The 25,078-nt window shown below is 40.4% G+C and overlaps 1 protein-coding gene across 1 annotated transcript in view; it reads left to right on the top strand.

Moving 5' to 3' along the window:
• The window catches only part of csmd3b (CUB and Sushi multiple domains 3b), a 2,186,187-nt gene that overhangs the window by 1,769,280 nt on the left and 391,829 nt on the right, over positions 1 to 25,078 (top strand). Inside the window, exon 24 of the mRNA XM_059983996.1 lies at positions 19,311 to 19,502. Within this exon, the coding sequence (XP_059839979.1) occupies positions 19,311 to 19,502 (192 nt within the window). The remainder of the gene's footprint in view (positions 1 to 19,310; positions 19,503 to 25,078) is intronic.

Here is a 25,078-nt window from a genome sequence, read left to right as displayed (position 1 = left end):
TATGTCTATCCATGGCTTCCCCACTGTCATGATAAGGCCACACTTAGGTTGGAGGTGCAGCACATTATTCCGTTTGGTAAACCTCCAACCTGATGGCAAGAACATCAATTAGTCAAACTTTCGGTAATGACCCCCAAGCCCCCTCTCCTTCACCATTTCCCATCCCCTTTCCCCCTCTCTCACCATATCTCCTTGCCCACCCTTTACCTTCCTTTGGTGCTCCTCTCACCTTTTCTTTCTTCCATGGCCTTCAGCCTCTTTCATTTATCAACTTCCAAGCTCTTTACTTCATCCCTCCCCCTTTAGTTTTCACCTATTACCCTGTGTTTCTCTCTTCCCTCCACCTTCCTTTTAATTCTACTCCTCAGTGTTTCTCAATGGCCCAAAACGTCAACAATATTCTTTTCCATAGATGCTGCCTGATCTCCTGAGCTCCTCCAGCATTTTGTGTGTGTTGCTTAGATTTCCAGATTCTGCAGATTTTCTCTTGTTCCCTCTTTCTATCTCTATTTTCAATTAGTTCATTCAATTTAGAAATGGTATTTTTTTCTTTGAAATCTTAAAAATGCTGCTGTTCTAGTAAAAATGCAATTAATTTCACTTTTTTATTAATTATTCATGTACCCTATAATAAATTCAAGGTAATTTCACACTCCATGGCAGCATCTCACAATATGATCAATACAATGTACAGTTAATGATGGTCTCTGCAAAAACCATCAAAAATAAAAAAATGTTTTCTAAATATTATTTAAGGAGTTGAACATCCCTTAAATAAATGGAGAAAATTAAGAGAAATCTCAAGTGACATAAGGAAGGAGACATTAAATTACCCTGTAATAAGTTAAAATTCAAATAATTAATTCCATAATCAAATACCCTCCCACACCCCAGACATTTCCTCTTCTCCCCTCTTCCATTGGGCAGAAGATACAAAAGCCTGAAAGCAGGTTATACCTGGTTCAAATTGGTTTTCTACCCTGCTGTAATAAGACTACTGTATTAAATTGTTCCCTAGTACAATAAAATAAACTCTTGACCTCATAATCTACCTCGTTATGATCCTGAACCTTGTTGTTTACCTGAACTGTTCTTTCTCTGTAGTTTTATTCTGCATTGCTATACTTTACCTTGTTTTACCTCAATGCACTGAGTAAAGATTTGATCTGTAAGAACAGTATGCAAGACAAGCTTTTCATTGTTTCTTGGTACAGGTGACAATAATAAACCAATAGCAATTCTAGTACTACTCAATGATTAAATTTGGTAAAAGTTGGTTTATTTAATGTTGTACGTTCTTCTCTGTTTTTCAGCTTGCTCTATGACCCCCAAAATTAAATCGGGGTTGTTATTTGTTCAAAACAGTCAGTAAATATGACAGTTTTAACAAATAATTCCCATTTGCAGTCTTAGACTGAGTTTTAATTATCTTGGAAGATTTTCGACAAAAACACAGCTTTGTCAAAGTAAAACATCTTCTGCTAACATTTGTAGCTAGTATAGCTTATGGTATGACCAGTGGTAAGATGCAACATGCACTCAGTGGCCTGCTCTGTTAGGCACCTCCTGTACCTAATAAAGTGGCCGCTGAGTGTATGTTCATGGTGTTCTGCTGCTGTAGTCCAACCACTTCAGGGTTAAACATGTTGTGCATTTAGAGATGCTTTTCAACACACCATTGTTGCATTATGTGGTTATTTGAGATCTGCCGCCTTCCTGTCAGCTTGAAACGTTTTGGCCATTTTCCTCCGACCTTGCTCATAAACAAGGCATTTTCACCCATAAGAGTGGGTACTGAGTGTGCATTATTTTTGTCAGTCTTTGTTTATTGAATTCTATTGTATTTCTTTATTTTCCTGTAAATGTCCACAAAAAAAAAAAATCAAATCTCAGATAGTCTATGGTGACATGTATGTACTTAGATAATAAATTTATTTTGACTTTGAAAGTCTGGCGTAGCCAACAGATTTTGCAACTTGGACCAACACAACATCTTATTTTATGAGGTAACATAAACAACATCTGATACAATATCTGCTTTGGGTTTTTTTTTGTTGGTATTACTGAAAGAGAAGTCTTGGTTTGAGTACTTAAAATCTCACTGCCCTTAACCCAAACAGTTAAATTCAGAACCCCTTCACTTTTTCTTAGACTGGTGGTTTCAAGTCTCTCTTATGAAACAGTTCTATTTATTAATTCAATGCACCAGATAAATTGCAAAATATCCAAAGCACCTTCCACTCAAGTTATGTAATGAATATTGACATCAAACCACTCAAAGAGAGTGCGGGGCAAATGATCAAAAGCTGTGGTTGCAAGACAAGTGTGTGTAATTTATCTTGCTCTGATTCCCCAAGGCTGTGGATGGCCCCAAGAATACATCTTGTCTAATCTAATCATTAACCGAATTGAATTACCCATAGTTCAACCATACATGAATACCCATGAATACAGCCAAATTAAACAATGTTACTGCAGGGTCAAAGTGCAAAACACAAAACTAACTTTGGTTAACTCCGTAGAAGCCAATGCAATCGAATGAACCGCTGATTTACTCGTAGTACTTATGGTACTTGCGATGAACCTTGATTGTAGCTCTGATGAATTGACAGTTTGTATGGGCTGTGGCATCCTCTACGCCATAACTTATCACTTTTATGGACTTTCTGGCAGCAGGTCAGAAACAACGATTGGACTTCCAAAGAATTGCTTCCGATTCAGCTTCAGATAATACATGATTAAAATGCAATCAGATTCATTGCTGAGTTAACAGTCATTCTAAATCAATTCAGCTCAACATGATTGAAATTATAACTAATAGTCTATGTCCTGCGGACTTCAGTTTACCTCTTGGAATGTAAGAGGATTAAAAAAACTTGTCAAGTTAATGCAAGTAATGAGTAGGATAAGTCAGTTAAAAGCCAAAATAGTTTTTCTGCAGGAGACCCATTTAACCCCTGAAGATATAGTTAGAGTAGGGAAGAGATGGCCGGGACAGGTTTTTTTCAGCGTCTTTTAACTCCCACTCAAGGGGGTGGGGGGTGATTACCCTTATACGTAAGTCGGTGCCTTTTCACCTTGTTATCTTACCGAAGATCAATCTGGCAGATACCTTATTATTCAATGTGCAATTTTCTCAACCAGGTTCAATTTGGTCAATGTGTATGTATGGGACAAATGATGACAATCCAGCTTTTTTCAGACACCTGTTTTTATCATTAGCTGCTCTGCCGGGCTACCTTATTATAGGTGGTGATTTTAATTGTGCACTTCAACCTGAACTAGACAGATCTAAGGGGAAAGTTACCTCTCACAATCAAACAAGTGTTATTGCAATGTGTTAAAGACTTTAATTTAGTTGATGTGTGGAGAAGGAAGTACCCGGATAAACTAGCTTTTTCTTGCTATTCTAGCACTTGCCAGACCTTTTCCAGAATTGATTATTACTTACTTTCAGCTACCTTCATATCTACAATTTCAAGCTGCTGGTATGACAGCATGTTAATTTCGGATCATGCTCCAGTTTCATTTACTTGGATCCAGCCTAACGCTTTACATTACTCCCCAAGGTGACGGCTTCAAAATATTTGGCTTAGGGATCCAGAATTTATAAAGTTTATTGGAGAACAGATAGACTACTATTTTGGAATTAATACGGACCAGGCATCTTCTGCTATAAGATGGGAAGCCTTTAAAGCTTTTCTTAGAGGTCAGATGATTAGCTTCACCTGCTTTAAGCAGAAATCTTTTAGATTTGAAATAGAACAGCCGGAGAAAAGAATAGAAGAGACTGAATCTGAAATTTTTCAAAATCCCTCTCAGCAGCTATTTGCAGAACTTAACAAACTGAGAGCTAGATATAATGTATTGTCCATTGATAAGGTAACAAAAAGTTTGATGACATTGAAGCGATCCTATTATGAGCAGGCTGAAAAGGCGAGTAAACTCTTGGCCTGGCGTATCAAACAGATACAAATAGAAAGGACAATAAACTCCCTACAGTCAGATGAAGGGGTGACAACTGCTGACCCAAAAGAAATAAATAGTATCTTTTTGAGATGTTACCAAAATTTGTAAACATCAGAATATTCGGATTCAACTCCACAAATACAAAAGGAATTTCTGGATTTGCTAGAATTTACACCCCTGGATGAAATGTCCTTGACCTTGCTGGAGTATAACTTAGAGGATAAAGAATTGTCTGAAGCCATAACTAATATGAAGGGAGGGAAAAGTCCTGATAGCATTCCAATTGAAATATATAAAATCCTTAAAACTAAATTAATACCACCTTTGCTTGATATGTATCAGGAGTCATTTGATACTGGCTCCATTCCCCCCTCTCTTAATATGGCAGTAATTACACTACTACTAAAACCTGGAAAATCATCGTCCCTATGTGCATCTTATAGACCAATTTCACTTCCGAATAATGATCTCAAAATTCTTTGTAAGGAATTAGCTAGGAGGCTGGAACCATTCTTGTCAAAGATGGTCCACCCTGACAAAAATAGTTTTGTTAAGGGAAGACAGGGCTTCCACAACATCCGAAGAGTGCTTAATATACTCTACAAAAAGTCTGGAAGCTCTGATAGTGCTATTCTGTAACTGGATGCTGAGAAAGCTTTTGATAGAGTGGAATGGCAATATTTGTTTAAAGTTTTAGAAAGATTCGGTATGGAGGAACATTTTTAGGATGGATTCAGCTTCTTTATTCTAACCCACAGGCTGAAATTTTAACTAATGGGCTTTTTTCAGTACCTTTCAAACTCCAAGGGGAACAAGACAGGGCTGTCCCCATCTCCCCTCCTGTTTATCCTGGCCATTGAGCCACTTGCTATGGCAATTCGAAAAGAGGCTACCATAGCAGGAATAACTATAGGAGATATAGAACATTGCATAGTCCTGGATGCAGATGACGTAATTTTGTTTTGTTCTAACTTGAAACAAACATAACCTGCCTTAACTGACCTGATAAGTACTTTTGGTACTTTTGCAGGCTATAAAATAGACAACAATAAATCAGTAATATTATTCATGGATAAAGATGAGAAACTTAATCCCTCATTTCAAACTCCATTCATGGTGTCAGTACAGAGTTTTACTTACTTGGGTGTTAAAATCACTCCTACTATGGATGAAATTATCCCAACTAATTATAATCCTCTCACAGACTCAGTAACTCAACTTATAAACAGATGGTTGAAATTGCCTATATCTCTGATTGGATGCGTAAACATTCTAAAAATGTCAATTTTACCAAAGTTCCTTTACCTTTATCAATCTATCCCATTTTCTCCTCTATCATCTTTCTCTTATTTATTGAAGAAAGTTTTTTCTAACTTTATCTGGAATAATAGACATCCAAGACTCAGGCTTTCTCTATTATATTTGCCATATGATAGAGGCGGCCTACAGCTACCAAATCTGATATGGTATTTCTGGGCGGCTCAAATTAGAGCAGGAATGTTCTACTTTGTTAAGGATCACTCCCCTACTTGGGTCTCAATGGAATACCAGTCGATCAATATCCCTCTAGATCTTTATTTGTATTCAGCAGATAAGAAAAAAACTGATTAAACAAACTAAAAATCCTTTTTTAAAAAGTACAATGATGATTTAGCATGATGCTGTCGCATATTTGGGAGAGACATCACAGTTATCCCAGCTTACCCCCATCTTTGGTAATGATGGCTTTAGGCCTGGCAGAGCAGACCCTGGTTTTAAAACTTGGGCGACCCGAGGCATAGTAAAGGTGTCTGATTTTTATAGGGGTGATACATTTATGTCATTTGAAGAACTCAAGGCAACATATGGAATTCCAACAAAACACTTTTTTAAGTACCTTCAGGTGCGAAGTTTTATTATGTCCAGGGAAGGTTACAGTTTGAAATTCCCTCCTTTATCTACCCTTGAAGACATCACTCTGAACTTACCTGAAGCTAGGGGACATGCTACTGTACTATACAATTTATTTGCAAGCAAATGCACAGAGTCATCAAACAACATACTTCAAGCATGGAGAATTAATTTGAATGAGAATCTATTTTAAAAATAATGGTCAGAAGCTTGTCCCTTAGCTCAAACCCAATCAGTGAACACTCACTCTAAATTATTACAATATAAATGGATAACCAGACAGTACGTTACTCCAGTCAGATTGCATCATTTTAACCCCAACATTCCAGACACTTGCATTAAATGTAACCATCAAAAGGGGTCTCTGTTTCATTGTATGTGGGAGTGCCCCCGGATAATCTGCTTCTGGAAGAAGGTGCTGGAATTGATTAGTCAGATTATTGGGAAAAAGTTGCCCCTCAATCCTAAATTATGTATTCTGAATATTTATCCAAATGACTTTGTAACCTCCAAAAATGTAAGGTCTCTGCTTAACATTTGTTTTTTGGAAGCTAAACGCTGCATAGCCTATTCATGGAAGAAACCATCAACCAGTGGACTCTAACAAAGGTTGAAAGGAATGACTTCTTATCTTGCTCTGGAAAAGATAAGTTATATTACAAAAAACAAACTAGACAAATTTTGAGAAATATGGAACATTTTTTACAAGTTCCTGGAGAATAATGTTCAAGATGTTGAAAGTAATGAACTGAACTGACTGCTTTTTTTTCACAGTGGGATGGTTGTGTCTTTTTTTTGATATTTTTTTTCTTTTGTTTTCCAATTTTTTTTTTCTTCAACTTTGTTATATTTTCAACTTATGAATGACATGTATTGTGTTTTTGTTTCTTTTTATTCTGTAAGAACAATAGAGGTTTAAAAAAGATTTATTGCTGAGTTATAACATGACTAGTCCTTACTAAGTAATTAATATTTATACAAATTTGAATTCTGAATGCAGAGCTCAGCTAGAGTAAAATCAAAACTTGAAGTTTCTAGGGGATTTAATTTAATAAAATATCTCTTTTGATTCACAGGCATGTGAGGAAGCATAATTTGATTGTGCTGTCTCAGGAGATATTGGAACAGTCAATTAAGTTTTAAAGGGCATTTTAAAGAAGGAAAAGGAGATACAGTAGTGATGAGGTTTGGTAAAAGTATCTCTGAATCTTTGGCTTTATGGTGAAAGAATCAAGGATCACTTTTATTCGGCATATGTATGAATTTGGAATTGATTGTGGTGTGTTGACCAGGGTGCAACATGCAAATAAGAGCAACAACATTCTTGCAACAGCACGTAAAGAGTAAAACATTATAAGAATTAAATAAAAATAAAGAATAGCAATAAAATATAATATTTATGAAGTATGAAAAAAATAGCTGATGAAGTTAGATGTTAAAAGATGGATGTGAAATAAAATTTACTTAAGTAGATAGATACTAGCATATCTTTGCAAAGAAAACAGCATTATAAAAAGTAGTTTAAAGTGTAGAGATGGGGGTAATACATAGAAAGGGGTGGGGGCTAACTGGAAAAATTGATTAGATTAACCTCCTAGATTTTAAGATTGTGCGTGATGATTTTGTTTTAATGGCCTTAATGTGCTATCTACAGGGTGGGTATGTCCGGATTGACTCTTCCTGCACATTTCTTTGTCCTGGACTCATACAAGCCCCACATTGATACTGACCTGATATAGTAATGCTATAGCTTTCTTATATTATGAGAGGATGCTGCACCAAGGCAGAGAGTAATGGCTGATGTGAGGATGCTCTCAGGTCAGAAGCACAGCTGCCAGTGGTGGAACAACGAAATTGGGGCTATAATGGAGGTCAGGACGACTGGGCATTTTGAAGGGCTTGAATAGACTGCAGACACAGAGAGAATTTTAAAACTCTACAGGCAGCTCTAGCAGGCAGCACATGTTTACATAAAAGAGGTTTGCATGATAAAGCTGGTAGGAAGTTGTAACGTTCTCCTTCGGGTGTAACGAAACGCCGAATTTAACGTCCGGATAAACCACAGCCAATGCAAACCAGATCGCAGTAAGATTAACCATTTACTGTTCACTCTTCACATTAACATATGGTGAAAACTGTTGATAAAACAATACAAGATTGATACAGTATTTGTTCCTTACTTAATATCATATTTCAAGTGTAAATACTTGCAAAGGTGACTATAACTACATTACACTAAGGTGCAGTATACAGGGAGAGTTTACCTGCTCCATTGACTACTTTAAATACACTTCCATGCAAACTATCCGCGACTCTTTAACTAACGAAAGCATAAACATTATCTACCGACGTTACCTCTAACAGGATCAGCATTAATATCTTAGTTCAATATATCGATTATCTATTAACTTACAGCGTTGCTCTCACTGTGATTTCTCATGCCTGCAAAACTGCTTGTGCTCAGGTGAGCCTCGTGGAAAGCCCCCACCCTCGCGCTAATTTCAAACCGGTGTTTTCCCACAAGACGCGGCGAAACCGGATGTGACGTCATCGCATGCCGATATATTTTACATGCAATGAATACACTTTAAACACTTCTAATTCTAACTAGAAAATACTATTGAATGAATTACTAAGCGAAAATATTATAAACTAAATAACTGTCGTAAAGACAGCACACTCCCCGCTTGACCTTCGTAAGGTCACAATGAGCAGAGTACAAAACTTAGTCTCTTAATCAGTCATTGGGTAGAAGTAGAATAACTTCTGTAACTGGCCCTTGGTAAATTTTCACATCGCCTAGGTCGGTAGTCTTCAATTCGATCTTCCTGACATGTCCATCCTCGCTAGGGAATGTAGCAGTGATTCTGGCCGTTGGCCAGCTGTTGCGAGCGACTTGCTTGTCCCTGAGCAGGACTAAGTCTTCAACTTGAAGATTCCTTCGGGGTTCTGTCCACTTTTGTCTCTGTTGCAACGAGGGTAGATATTTTTGTCTCCAGCGAGGCCAGAACTGATTTGCCAGAGCCTGGACTTGTCTCCATTGCTTTGTGTACAAATCCTTGTCTGAAAAGTCTCCTGGTGGAGGAGGTGCTCCTGCCTTCTGTGTACGGAGCATTGATGGCGAAAGGATGAAGGGGTTTTCTGGGTCAGAGGACACAGGTAGGAATGATTGTGCGTTTATAATGGCTGTGACCTCTGCCATTAGGGTGCACAGTACCTCGTGGGCCAATCGGGTGCGTTGCTGCATCTCAGGTTTCCTTTTCTGGGTTTTCCGTAAGGACGTGAACCGTTTGACTGCCTGCTCTTTGTTATCTGGTGAGCGCTGGCATGGTTCTCTGATAGGCAATGGGGCAACCCCATTATTTGCTTCATCTCTGAAGACCTTGGTGTCTTTGGGTTTTAAAGAAATGGTATCTTGAGCTGATTGTGCAAGTTTGTTTCCGTGCTCGGTTTGAACAAAAACTGACTGACCTAGCGTCTCGTCGGTTACTTTACGCTTGGTAATGTCTTGTTGTGCTTCTTTAGGGTACACCTCAGTGAGGCAGATCTCGGAACAAGAACGGCTTGACTGAGTTTGACCGCAAACTTCTGTACAGTTCGAGCTGACAATTGTTGTCCTGGAGTGAACCTCTCCCTCCCCGCCGTCCTGTTGTGGGGGTGAAGGAGCGTTGTCGGTTCTTTCATTCTTGACTTCATCACGGAGCCGTGAGGGTAAATTTCCTTCCTCGTATGGATGTGATGCAATCGTGACTCTCTGAGGTTCCTCGTAGCTGGGGAAGTTATCGAATACGTATGGAGAGGGGAGACGAGCCTGCCTGTCTATTTGAGATTGTACATAGTCGCTTGTGCGTTCCAGTCTGGTCCTTTCTAAAGTAGATCTTGCTGCGGTCAGATCACGCGACCCTTCAGCTTCTTCTATGTACTTTGCTTCCGCCATGGCAGCAGCTTCTTCTCTTTCTAGCTGCAGCACTTGCAACTCTGTCGATATTTTTGCCATTTCCAACTGGATTTCGGCTTCTCGGGCGGCCCTTTCTTTCTGGATTTCGGCTTCTCTGGCAGCCTCTTCTCTTTGGATTTCGGCTTCTCTGGTGGCCCTTTCTTTCTGGATTTCGGCTTCTCTGGCAGCCTCTTCTCTTTGTCTGGCGGCCCTTTCTTTCTGGATTTCGGCTTCTCTGGCAGCCTCTTCTTTCTGGATTTCGGCTTCTCTGGTGGCCAGTTTCATTTTCAAAACTGCTTCTTGTCTGGCGTAATGCAGTCGCACCTTGGCGGCTTCTGCCTTGGCTTTTGCCTGTGCGGACTTACTTGATGTCGTTCTACTGCCCTTGTCGCTGGGCGCCATCGACTTGATCCCGGATCGAGCTGACATTGCAGCACTTGGAACACCTGATAACGCCCGGGTGGGCTTACTTGATGTCGGTTTACTGCCCTTGTCGCTGGGCGGCGTCGACTTGATGCTGGATTGAGCTGACATTGCAGCACTTGAAACACCTGATAATGCCGCTTTTTCACTGTAACGTTCTCCTTCGGGTGTAACGAAACGCCGAATTTAACGTCCGGATAAACCACAGCCAATGCAAACCAGATCGCAGTAAGATTAACCATTTACTGTTCACTCTTCACATTAACATATGGTGAAAACTGTTGATAAAACAATACAAGATTGATACAGTATTTGTTCCTTACTTAATATCACATTTCAAGTGTAAATACTTGCAAAGGTGACTATAACTACATTACACTAAGGTGCAGTATACAGGGAGAGTTTACCTGCTCCATTGACTACTTTAAATACACTTCCATGCAAACTATCCGCGACTCTTTAACTAACGAAAGCATAAACATTATCTACCGTCGTTACTTCTAACAGGATCGGCATTAACATCTTAGTTCAATATATCGACTATCTATTAACTTACAGCGTTGCTCTCACTGTGATTTCTCATGCCAGCAAAACTGCTTCTGCTCAGGTGAGCCTCGTGGAAAGCCCCCACCCTCGCGCTAATTTCAAACCGGTGTTTTCCCACAAGACGCGGCGAAACCGGATGTGACGTCATCGCATGCCGATATATTTTACATGCAATGAATACACTTTAAACACTTCTAATTCTAACTAGAAAATACTATTGAATGAATTACTAAGCGAAAATATTATAAACTAAATAACTGTCGTAAAGACAGCACAGAAGTGGAAAAGGAAAGAAGGGGGATTCCCAGGAATGCTTTGGAATAATAAAAGATAGTATTAACAAGTGTGTGGATGAGAGTTTCAGCAGCATCTGTGGAGTTCAGGAATAGTTATTATACTGCAACCTTCAGGCTCCAAAACACATGTTGATAACTTCATTCTCTTCAACTCCACAGCTATGGACTCAATTAACAAGAACTCTACAAATCATGTTCTCAGTATTATTTATTTATATATATTTTCCTCGCAAAGTTTGTCTTCTTTGCTCATTTGTTGTTTGTCAGAATTTATTTATGTCTAGTTTTTCATAAATCTTATTGGATTTCTTTATTTTCTTGTAAATGCCTGAAAGAAAAAGAATTTCAATGTTGATGGAGCACACACAAAATGCTGGTGGAACACAGCAGGCCAGGCAGCATCTATAGGGAGAAGCGCTGTCGACATCTTGGCCCGAAACGTCGACAGTGCTTCTCCCAATAGATGCTGCCTGGCCTGCTGTGTTCCACCAGCATTTTGTGTGTGTTGCTTGAATTTCCAGCATCTGCAGATTTCCTCATGTTTGCTTCAATGTTGATGGACCTACTTTCAAGGACTCTACAACTCATGTTCTCAGTATTATTTATTTAGTTATTTGTTTATTTGTTTGTTTATTTACTACATAGTTATAGACAATAGACAATAGGTGCAGAAGTAGACCATTCGGCCCCTCGAGTCTGCACCGCCATTCTGAGATCATGGCTGATCATTCACTATCAATACCCAGTCCCTGCCTTGTCCCCATATCCCTTGATTCCCCTATCCATCAGATATGTATCTAGCTCCTTCTTGAAAGCATCCAGAGAATTGGCCTCCACCGTCTTCCGAGGCAGTGCATTCCACACCTCCACAACTCTCTGGGAGAAGAAGCTCTTCCTCAACTCTGTTTTAAATAACTGACCTCTTATTCTCAATCCATGCCCCCTGGTACTGGACTCTCGCAACATCTGGAACATATTTCCTGCCTCAATCCTATCAAGTCCTTTAATTATCTTAAACATTTCAACCAGATCCCCTCTCAATCTCCTCAATTCCAGCGTGTACAAGCCCAATCTCTCCAATCTCTCTGCGTAAGACAGCCCTGCCATCCCAGGAATCAACCTAGTGAATCTATGCTGCACTGCCTCAATTGCCAGAATGTCCTTCCTTAAACCTGGAGACCAAAACTGTACACAATATTCCAGGTGTGGTCTCATCAGGGCCCTGTACAAATGCAAAAGGACATCCTTGCTCTTGTACTCAATTCCCCTTGTAACAAAGGCCAACATTCCATTTGCCCTCTTCACTGCCTGTTGCACTTGCTCATTCACCTTCATTGACTGGTGAACTAGTACTCCTAGGTCTCTTTGCATTTCTCCCTTACCTAACTCTACACCGTTCAGACAATACTCTGCCCTCTTGTTCCTGCTTCCAAAGTGGATAACTTCACATTTATTCACATTGAATGACATCTGCCAAGTATCTGCCCACTCACCCAGCCTATCCAAGTCTCCCTGTATTCTCCTAACGTCCTCTTCGCATGTCACACTGCCACCCAGTTTAGTATCGTCAGCAAACTTGCTGATATAGTTTTCAATGCCCTCATCTAAATCGTTGACATAAGTCGTAAAGAGCTGTGGTCCCAATACAGAGCCCTGTGGTACCCCACTAGTCACCTCCAGCCAGTCCGAGAAACACCCATTCACTGCTACCCTTTGCTTTCTATCTGCCAACCAGTTTTCTATCCATGTTGAAACCCTGCCCCCAATGCCATGAGCTCTGATTTTACTCACCAATCTCCTATGTGGCACCTTATCGAATGCCTTCTGAAAATCTAGGTACACAACATCCACTGACTTACCCTCATCTAACATCCTTGTTACACCCTCAAAAAACTCCAACAGGAGTTAAATATATAGATGCTCTGAAGATGAAACAATTGGTTATTAGGAGAAAGAAATAAATATACATATTAAAGTTATTACGAATTCCATGGAGCATGTGGAGATCTTCCAACAACCAGGCATTCTTTCTTTCTTTCTTTCTTTCTTTTTTTTTCTATAGGGCAGTTAGGGGGGAGGGGTTAAGGGGAGGGGGTAAGGGTTATATATATATATTGTTTTTTCATACTTTGTAATCATTTAAAAATGCAATAAAAAAAGTTAAAAAAAAAAACTCCAACAGATTAGTCAAGCATGATTTGCCCTTGGTAAATCCATGCTGGCTCGGCCTAATCCTATTTCTGCCATCAAGATGTGCCACTATTTTGTCCTTAATAATGGACTCAAGCATCTTCCCCACGACTGACGTTAGGCTAACAGGGCGATAGTTCTCCGTTTTCTCCTTCCCTCCCTTCTTGAAAAGTGGGATAACATTAGCCACTCTCCAATCTTCAGGAACTGATCCTGAATCTAAGGAACATTGGAAAATGATTACCAATGCATCCGCAATTTCCTGAGCCACCTCTTTTAGAACCCTCGGATGCAGACCATCTGGACCCGGGGATTTATTAGCCTTCAGTCCTACCAGTCTACTCATCACAGTTTCTTTCCTAATGTCAATCTGTCTCAATTCCTCTGATATCTTATGACCCTGGCCCATCCATACATCTGGGAGATTGTTTGTGTCCTCCCTGGTGAAGACAGATCTAAAGTATGCATTAAATTCTGTTGCCATTTCCCTGTTTCCCATAACAATTTCTCCCAATTCATTCTTCAAGGGGCCAACATTGTTCTTAACTATCTTCTTTCTCTTCACATAGCTAAAAAAGCTTTTGCTATCCCCTTTTATATTCCTGGCTAGACTGAGCTCATACCTGATTTTTTCTCTCCGTATTGCTTTTTTAGTTAAGATCTGCTGTTCCTTAAAACTTTCCCAATCATCTGTATTCCCACTCATCTTAGCCCTGTCATACTTCTTTTTCTTTAATGCTATACAATCTCTGACTTCCTTTGTCAACCACTGTGGCCCCTTCCCCCTCTTTGAATCCTTCCTTCTCATTGGAATGAACTGCTTTCGCATCTTTTGTATTATGCCCAAGAATATCTGCCACTGCTGATCCACTGTCTTTCCTGCCAGGGCATCCACCCATTTAACTTTGGTCAGCTCTTCCCTCATGGCTCCGTAGTCTCCTTTATTTAATTGCAACACTGACACCTCTGATCTGCCCTTATCCCTCTCAAATTGTAGATAAAAACTTATCATGTTATGATCACTACTTCCTAATGGCTCCTTTACTTCAAGATCACTTATCAATTCCTGTTCATTACACATCACCAATTCCAAAATAGTCTCGTTCCTGGTTGACTCAAGCACAAGCTGTTCCAAAAATACATCCCTTAGACACTCCACAAACTCCCTATCCTGGGGTCCAGCACCTACCTGATTCTCCCAGTCCACCTGCATATTGAAATCTCCCATAACGACTGCATTACCTTTAGCACATGCCAATGTTAACTCCCTAATCAACTTGTACCCAATATCCACGCTACTGTTTGGGGGCCTGTACACAACACCCATTAGGGTCTTTTTACCCTTACTGTTCCTCAGCTCAATCCACACAGACTCTACTTCCCCTGTTCCCAAGTCACCTCTTGCTAAGGACTGAATCTCATTCCTCACCAACAGGGCCACCCCACCCCCTCTTCCCATATTTCTGTCTCTACGATAGCACGTATACCCTGGTACACTCAATTCCCAGGCCTGTTCCCCTTGCAGCCATGTCTCCGTTATCCCAACAATATCGTAGTTCCCCATTTTCATCTGAGCTTCAAGCTCATCTGTCTTATTTCTGACACTACGCGCATTCAAGTATAGAATTCTTAGCCCATTCCTCCTCTCTTTGCTTAAAACACTGTCTACTGTACCTAATCCAGCTCCTTGAACTTCCATCGGGCTAACTACACCCTGAATTTTGATGACCTTCTCAAGATCACCCAAACCTTCTACACATTTAACCCCATGCTCCTTCTGACCAACCCTCTGGATCTGGATCCCTGCCCCCTGCACATCTAGTTTAAACCCCCCCGAGCAGCACTGCCAAACACTCCTGCAAGAATGTTAGTACCCCTCCGGTTCAGATGTAGACTGTCCCTTCGAAACAGATCCCAATGTCCCTGGAACAAAGACCAATTATCCAAAAACCTGAACCCTTCCTTCCTGCACCATGCTCTCAGCCTCGTATTAATGTGCATAATAATTCTATTCTTCGCCTCACTCGCACGTGGCACAGGTAGCAATCCCAAGATTGTCACCCTGGAGGTCCTGCATTTCAGCTTCACTCCTAACTCCCTGAACTCTCTAAGCAGGATCCCCTCACTCCCCTTACCTACATCGTTGGTCCCTACATGGACCACTACATCTGAGTTCATGCCCTCGTTCTCAAGAATAGCCTGCACCCGGTCTGAGTTGTACAGTTGTCTTCTTTTGCACATTGGTTGTTTGTCAGTCTTTCCTTGTGTGTAGTATTTCTTTTTTCTACTGTGAATACCTGTAAGAAAAAGCATCTCAAAGGAAGTATATGGTGACACATACGTACTTTGGTATTAAATTTTACCTGGACTTTGGACTTTGACTTTGGTATTTGATGCACCATCAATAATTCTCCGAGACGTGAGACGAGATATAGGCTTTTATTGGCTGGAAGAAAGAACAAGCAGCAATTGACCACCACACTGCATCCTGGAGACTGAGGGCAGGGCCCAGGCTCTGATCGCCTTTATACCAGGGTCTGTGGGAGGAGCCACAGGAGCAGACAGCGGGGGAGCGTGTCCAGACAGGTATACGTAGTTCACCACAGTGATTGGTAATCTCCAAATTCAGAGTCATATTTATTTATCACATATACACCGAAACATACAGTGAAATGTTCATTTGCATTAACAGCCTACGTATCCAAGGATGTTCTGGAGGCAACCTGCAACTGTTGCCACACTTTCCAATGTCTAGACAGCATTCCCACTACATTAAGCAGAATAACACACGCAACAATAACAACAATAGACACAATACAAAGCAAGAAGAGCAAATCAAGCCCCTTGCCCCCCTCCCATCTGTTGTGTTCAATTTTGAAGGAAAGTGCAGAGCACATCAAGGTGCCAGAATGCCAGATATTGAACTGAACTTTATTGATCTGCTTGAAGAGTATGTGAACTCCTCCCATGTGGCTAACTGAGTGTCATAAGAATAACTCTACTGGCTATCACAACACCACTCATCCACCCTCACAGGCTCTCGGGCAGGTGGCCTCCAAGCCTTTAGTACTTGACCTTGGGCTCTCGGATATTAAAAGGTGGGGATAGGTAGTGTTAATGGTGCATGGTCTAAAAACAATCTAATGAGCAAATCAAATGGAAAATCTGCTGATGGTTCAGCCTCAAAGAGCATCCAGGAAGAGTGATGAAATTAGTCTTTTTATATATTGTCCATTAAAAATCTGAAAGGCTTATTATAATTGAAGTACAGTACAAAATGCACTCCGAGGTTGAGTCACGAGAAAAGGTGACAATGAGAATTTCTTGGCATCATTATAAAAAGTGCAGCATATTGCTACATTAGCTAAAGCAGAAGGCATTCAGGTGTTTCCAAAATTCCACCATGTCATCGGTGTATGTCAAATCAACTTGCATAACTCTTTAAAGCACACCACTCTTTAAAGACATTTAAACAAGATCAGAGAATTATAACAAAGTGATTTGAATTTGCATCAGAGTTCATCACCATCTCGGGTCATTTCTCAGAAGCTCACAGTCTTTGGTTTTCGACCTTCTCTTTCGGCCAGAAGGCCATTCAGCCCATCAACTTTGCTCTGTGACTGATTTACTTTCCTTCTCAATCCCTTTCTTCTGCTTCTCCTCATTACCTTTGATAGCCTTAATAATGATGAGCCTATCAATCTCCACTTTAAATGTACCCCATGACTTGGGCTTCATAGCTATCTGCGGCAATGAATTCCACAGATTCACCACCCTTTGGCTAAAGAAATTCCTCCTCATTTCTGTTCTAAAGGGATCTCCTACCATTCTGAGACTGCACCCTCAGGTCCTAGGCTCTCCCACTCTTGGAAGCATCCTCTCCACGTCCAATCTATCTATAAGATGATTCTCTTAATGAAAGTGAATGTCTCATACAACTGATAAATTAGGGAATTACACCTCTAAAATTGAAAGATTTCAGCTCATATTTCTGACTTTGACTATTGCAGACTCACAAATAAAATCATACAGGCCAGTCTCTCTTCTCGCTACCAGCATTGTGGTGCAGGAGCATTAGTGTCCATGACAGCAAGTTCAGGAACAGTTATTAATCTGCAATTAACTGTTGTTACCCAACATTTAGTACCTTCAGAACCCTATCAGGATCCTGAACCAGTTTGGATAACTTCATACACCTCAACACTTAACTGACTCCACAATCTATAAACTCACTTTCAGAGACTATACAACTCAGTATTGTTTATTTACATTTTTAATTATTTGCACATTTGTCTTCTTTTGCACGTTTGTTGATTGTCAATCTTTGTTATTTATTAACGCAAGAAATTCTGCAGATGCTGGAAATCCAAAGCAGCACACACAGAATATGAGTCTTGCTTTGTTATTTATTGATTTTCACAATTATTATTGTATTTTCCTATAAATGCCTGCAAGAACTCACACCACTCTCATCCCTCTTTACATTGGTGATACAACAGTGTGAGCAGTTTCAAACTCCTGGGAGTGCACGTCCTCGTGGTCCCGCGGCACATCCTACACAATTAGTAAAGCTCACCAATGCCTCTACTTTCTGAGGAGACTGAAAAGAGCTAGACTATGTAATCCACACTCACGACACTACAGATGCATTACTGCATGGTACAGAAATTGCATTGCAGTCGAGAGAAAGGAGAGGAAACTGCCCAAGACATCATTGGCAACACCAAGGGCACCTATACAAAAAAGGTGTCGGAGGATGGCCAGTAATATCATGAAGGATCCCGCCCACCCTGTTCATGGACTGTTTGTCCCACTCCCATCATTGAGGAGGCTACATAGCATCCACACCAGGACCAAAAACAGTTACTTTACCCAAGCAGTAAGCCTGATCAACACCACCTCCCGCTAACCTACCCTCCACACCACCCACCAACACTAATTTACCATTCCCTCTCAGAGTCAAATTATGTACAGACATTCCTGTGCCTCATGTCACTTTCTGGACATATATATATATAAAAGCTATCTTATGTATTTATATTTACTGTGTTTTTTATCTCATTGTGCTACATCAGATCTGGAATAACAATTGTATTGTTCTCCTTTACATTTGCATACTGGAAATTACATTAAACAATTTTGAATCAAGAAAACAAATCTCAACATAGTATATGGTGACATATGCATATGTACTGTAATGATAAACTTATTTCGAACTTTAAACTTTGGAAAAAAAAACTTGTGAGTGTGCAATTAAAAACGTTCCAGGATTCCCTCTGCAGATTGCGTTCCTTTGACTTCTGTAACTAATTTAGTGATGAAGTTTGAGCTGATGGCAGGATAAGAATCCAAACTAATGACCTCAAAGAGAGCAGAAGTTATCAACAGTTATCTTCAGAAATGCCTGGAGACACGAATGATATTAAAAAAAGCTGGGATAAAATAAGCTCATAAATGCTTATTATTAGAGTAATAGTTATAATTATTGTAATTGCACTAGCACAAGTGATGCATGCGAGCTAGATTTCAACGTTTTAGAGAAGTTTGGATGGGTACATGGATGGTAGAGGTATGGAGGGCCATGATCCCGGTGCATGTCGGTGGACAAGACTGTTTAAGTGGTTTGATACAGACTAGATGGACTGAAGGGCCTACTTCTGTATTGAGTCTCTATGACTCTATAAGTATTATATTTATATGTGATAAATATAAGTTTGAACTTAAAATGGTGTACACAAAAATCTAAATAAGTTAGAAGGCATATATAACTGAATTAAAAGATCAAAGAATGTCATCTGACTTTAATGCCATAAGCTATTTTATATTAAAGAAGAACCTGTCTTTAGAATAATTTGGTGCTGTTGTATTTAAGGAGTTCAATTTTTCTAAGTGAAAATTCATTCTTATTTGACTTTTATAAGTCAAGTGGATAAAGCTTTCATTCCTTGGTAGTTCATCTCTAAACTTTGATGCAATATCCTCTGACATTTCCATTTTTTTTTGTCAAGGTTGGATCTGCTTGGTTCAATAATTTCAGTTTATTGTGTGGCCCATTTCAGGGTTCGAGCTCTCGCACTGTGAAGAACCTGGTGTGCCTCAGTTTGGATACAAAATTAGCGACCAGGGCCACTTTGCTGGAAGCACTATTTCCTACGGTTGTAACCCAGGTTACACTCTGCATGGAAGCAGTATCCTGAAATGTATGACTGGAGAGCGAAGAGCCTGGGATTATCCACTTCCATCATGCATTGGTAAGAAACATACCTTGTCATACTGAGCAAGTATCCACTGAAGATAGAAAGTTTTTTTGATATAATATAGAAGAAAAATGAAGCATAAAATATTTCTGCAAAACATAGTTTTAGCATTCGCAGGACGACAAGGTAATGTAGCAGTTAGTGCAATTACCTCACAGCAGCTGCAATCACTGGTTCTGGTTCAATTGCCACTACTGTCTGTAGGAGCTTGTGCCAGTATGTTCTCCCCATGATGATGTAGTTTTACTCCAGGTGATTTGGTTTTTTCCCCACATTCTAAAAATATGTGATATATTTTGTAACCTCAAAACATTAAATTTATTAAAGGGAGGATGAAATAGTTCGAGGTTGCTGGGCTAACTTCACCTTTAAGCGAGACACAAGTGTATCATGTGGCGTTAATGCATTTTTACCTAAAACCCATAATGAATTATTATTCTTATTATATTAATGAAATATTAAATATATAGCAAAATATGCAGTTAAGGAAAGTGAGTTGTGGTCATGTTATGTTGGCACCAGAACCATGGAAACGCTTGTGGCCAGCTCCTGCACAATCCTTGGAATATGTTGGTCATTGGTGTAAAAATGATGCATATCATGCTATGTTTCGATGTACACATGACAAATACAGCAAATGCTGCCTTCTTCTACTACACAGTGCTTTCACCTTACATTCCTTCTTCACCTGTCCTGCCTATCCCCTCCTGCTTCCCCTCCCCCACCCCTTGATCTTTCCTCTGATTGGTTTTTAACCTGACACCTTCCAGCCTTCTCCTTCCCACCCCCCCCACCTTCTTTACAGGGGCCCTGCCCCCACCCTCTTCAGTCCTGACAAAGGGTCTCAGCCCGAAACGTTGACTGCTCGTTTCCACAGATGCTGCCCGACCTGCTGAGTTCCTCCAGCGTGTTGTACGTGTTACAGCCAATCTTTAATCTCTTTAGTCCTGATAATAGCCCCTTCCAAAGTTTACCAAGTACCATGGAGGCAGAGGCAGTGTAGCGGTTAACATGATGCTATTAACTGCGGGTAGTCCAGAATTCAGAGTTCAGTTCCAGTGCCGGCTGTAAGAAGTTTATATCTTTTCCACTTGTGTGCATTGGTTTCTTCCAGGTGCTCCACGTTCTCCCCACAGTCTGGACATGTACCGCTACAGGGGTTCCTAGACCTCTTGCTTAACGGTATTGGTCCATGGCATAAAAAAGTTCGGGGACCCTAATTGGTACTCTTTTCCATAGATGCTGCCTGGCCTGCTGAGATCCTCCAGCACTTTGTGGGTGTTGCTGGGATTTCCAGCATCTGCAGATTTTCTCTTGTTTGTGATTGTAAGTTGTCCTGTGATTCGGGTAGTGTTAACTAGGTGGTTTGCTGGTGAGGCTGGAAGGGCTTGTTTCATACTGTTATGTCTAAATCTATAAATAAATAAACTCATCTTTACATAGGAATGCTAAAGTCGTCTTCATGCAGGAAATATAATGCATGTTAAAAGTTATCAGTCGCACAATGAAGGGCTAAATTTTGCACAGAAGTTAACAGTCTGTCAACAGCAGTTACTATTAACAATTTATTTGATGTAAAAATGACAGTCATTTTGAACTGAGTGTTGATTGTATCAATGTGATTTGTATCAATTAGTGTTAATTGTAGCCATTTAGGGCCTTTTGTATCTATTTAAATGGATGCAGCATTGAAATGAGGCTTGTGGCTTTTCGTGAGGGGTATATGTTGTGAAATGGTTGTCTCTGCCTTGTAAACAATTAATAATATTCTGCTCTTTCCCAGTTGGTTATTAATTGAGTGTTGTAAGTTTTTGCAGCATAAGGCTTCTGAACTCCCTGCTGCATCACATTTGAAGTATCACTGGTTAATTTGTTCTGTACCTTACAATATTTAATTTATGCACTTTACTCTGTTTATCTATGTTTAATTCATCTGTAGATTTTGTCCTTACTTTCCTAAGTTATTGCGTATCTGTGTACTACTGCGTTTTATACCCTGGCTTGGAGAGGAGTCTCGTTTGACGGTATACGTGTGTACAGTTAAATGACAATAAGCTTGACTTGACTTGATAGTAATTTGTATGTTTATCAAGTTCAAGTTAGTTTAGTGTCGTTCATCTGTATATATGTATAATGTCACATGTTCAGTGCATGTTTCGTGTCATTCAGCTGTACACAAGTATAGTGTCACATGTTTAGTACACGTTTAGTACACTTCAACCAGACATATGTATAGTGTCACAGGTTTAGTGCATATGTTTATTGTCATTCATGTGTATACATGCAGAGTGTCACATGTTTAGTGTCATTCAGCCGGACACATTCAAACCAGACAACGTTCTTCCGGACCAATGTGCACAACCCAGTACATATAACTCACACTCAATGCATAAAAGAATAGAACATAGAACATAGAAGCATTGAATAGTACAGCACATTACAGGCCCTTCGGCCCACAATGTTGTGCCAACCCTCAAACCCTGCCTCCCATGTGACCCCCACCTTAAATTCCTCCATATACTTGTCTAATAGTTTCACTAGTGTGTCTGCCTCCACCACTGACTCAGGCAGTGCATTCCACGCACCAACCACTATTTATTACCACAAATAATACCGCAATATTACCACGAGTAAATTAACAAATAATGAGGTGCATTTACATTACAAGTTAAAAAGTAAACAGTATAACACTACTGGTACTTCATATGTGATGAGACCTGGGAGGTGGCAGAGAGTTCAGTAGTGTTACAGCCTAGGGGATGAAGCTCTTTCCCATCCTAACAGTTCTTGTCATAATGCTGCAGTCCCTCCTGATGGTAGCGGGAAAGAGACTGCTGGACGGACGAGAGGGATCTTTAATAATGCTGAGTATTACGAGCTGAATTGGTGTATTCAGCTTTTGAAGTTTATTTCGATAATATAACTGAAAATACTGGAAATATCCTGGAAGTTTGGTACGGTAACTGGAACATAGGGTGGCGCAGTAATGTAGTGGTTAGCATATTGTTTTACATTACCAGTGACTCCTGCCGCTGCTGGTAAGGAGTGTATACGTTCTCCCCATGACCACATGGGTTTCCTCCAGCGCATTATAATTATATCCCATGATTCGGCTAGGGTTAATTTGGGAGATTGCTGGGCAGCATGGCTCGAAGGGCCAGAATGGCCTGTGCCTTGCAGTATCTCAATAAATAAGTAAATAAATAATAGATATTAATCTGTGGAGATTAATATGTCAGGATAATGAATTCTCACTCGAGTTTGATAACAAGGATTTGCTGCTCTTAGTATTCAAATACTTAGTTAAATACTGAGGTAAAGTTATTAGTTAGCATTTGTAGATGGCGTTTCTGCCAGAAGATTTGTACCGATATAAGTTGTGGAGTAAAGGTTAAGTGTTGGAGGAGTGAGGAGGACATCAAGTTTCACTGACCACAGCATTCATCTGAGCAGCATGACTGTCTGTGTACCACAAAATTTGATTTTCTTTTCCTCTCTTGTGAAGCTCGACTGCCTGTGCACAGTTGTATGGCGTTAATACTTATTGGAACACACTAAAAGTGGCACGTGACACCATGAGCACTTAATCAATCACCAGTGCTGTTCAACCTGTGCTCAATATACTAACTAACACTGTCCTAACCTATGACAACTGATAATACTTTCCTCACTGGACCCCTCCTCCACCCAATCCCAACAAACTCTCTGATGCACCATCAATAACTCACGGAGACGTGAGGCGAGATACAGGCTTCTATTGGCTGGAAGAAAGAACAAGCAGCAAGTGACCACCACAGTGCATCCTGGAGACTGAGGCCGGGGCTGTATCTCCAATCGCCTTTATACTGGGGTCTGTGGGAGGAGCCACAGGAGCGGTCAGCGGGGGTGGGGACATGTCCAGACAGATATATGTAGTTCACCACACTCTCCTACCCTTACAACTGTTGCTTTGGGAACTGTGTTGGATTGATTGTGAGGAGCTGGGAGCGCGTTTGCGGCCGATCGCTGACGCGGTGAATTGGTTGAGCCTCTAATGTGTGGAAGGTCTTCTCTTCTTGTGTGGGCTTTTGAGTGCACTTGCTTTTCATTGAAGCAGGCCCAGTTCATCGCTCCCCGACTGTATGCTGTCCAGCATGTACAATGGCTAACATGCGTTTAATCCTACTACTCCATTGTTGTTCTTGCATCCATGCATACATAACACAATCTAGAGATTAATGGGTTTGTTATTGAGTGAATTCTTTTGCTTATTCCTTCAATTTAGCCAATGATTTGCACGCCAAGATTTTTTAAGATTTCACCTCACACCTCTCTAGATTTTACTCCATAAACTTCATAAATTAACTCCATGAACACCACAGATGTGCCTAAGGTTTTAGCACAAGACTTCATATCAGAGCTTTCCATTTCAAAGGTGGAGTAATTTCAAATGCTGGAGGAACTCAGCAGGTCAGGCAGCATCTACGGAGGGTAATAAATTTCGGGCTGAGACCCTTTGTCAGGAGTGGAAAGGAAGGGGGAAAGAAGCCAGAAAAAGATGATGAAGAGGGGAAAGAGTACAAACTGGCAGGTGATAGGTGAAACCAGGTGGGGGGAAAGTAGGCGAGTGTGGGGGGGGGGGGAATGAGGTAAGAAACTGGGAGGTGATAGGTGGAAAAACTAAAGGGCTGAAGAAGAAGAATTCTGATAGGAGGAGAGAGTGGACCATGAGAGAAATGGGAGCAGGGTTGTCAGGGAAAGATGATAATCAGGTAAGTTTGGGCCCTAATGAAGGGCCCCGGCCCAAAGTGATGACTATTCCACCATTTAGTACATGTTACTCAGGCTATTTCCACTGAGTTGGGTGAGACTAGAATAAGAGGTTATAGGTTTGGGATGAAAGATGAATTGTTTAAGGGGAAATGGAGAAGTAACGTCTTCACACAATGGGTGGTGTAAGTGTGGAGCAAGCTGCCAATGGAGGTAGGTGGGAGAGTTAAGGAAAAGGACCATCCGGGTGTAGGTTAATGGGACTGGGCAGAATAGCAGACAAGATGATGGGCTGAAGGTCCTGTTCCTCTGCCCTAAATTTCCCTATTGGCTTTTGAATATACCCCAATAAATATGGTGGATGAATTCTTGGAATGAATAAAGAAAACTTTCCAAGGAGGCTTTTGCTGTTGTAAGATTGTTTTTTTAATTGGCATTGAAAGTTTTCATTTTTTTGTTGGTGTTGAGATCCAATGTCACAACCAGGAGATGTTTTAAAAGCAAAATAAAAAAAAAATTCAGTTATTATGTAGATAGTATTTTCTCATTGTCACCTCATTGTTATACAGTGATCCTTGGACTGTTTACCTTTTATGTCTAATTGTTTGTCTTTGCACCAGCTCTGTGTTGCAGGTGTCTCATTTCAGGATCATGGGGATCGTTAAACCCTCTTTGTGTTTGTCACTTTTATTCAATTATGGTAATGGGATTAGCATGGGATTGTCAATGTCTTGCATTGTAGTTGTTGTCATTGGGGGTTATTACTTCATCTGGAAACTGGGGCTGTCTGATTGATCCTGAATTTCTACGTGCACCAGAGT

The sequence above is a fragment of the Hypanus sabinus genome, chromosome 1, assembly GCF_030144855.1.
Source record: "Hypanus sabinus isolate sHypSab1 chromosome 1, sHypSab1.hap1, whole genome shotgun sequence".
Taxonomy (NCBI): Eukaryota; Metazoa; Chordata; class Chondrichthyes; order Myliobatiformes; family Dasyatidae; genus Hypanus; species Hypanus sabinus.
Note: the sequence above shows the minus strand (reverse complement) of the source record. Positions and strands in the feature narration are given on the sequence as shown.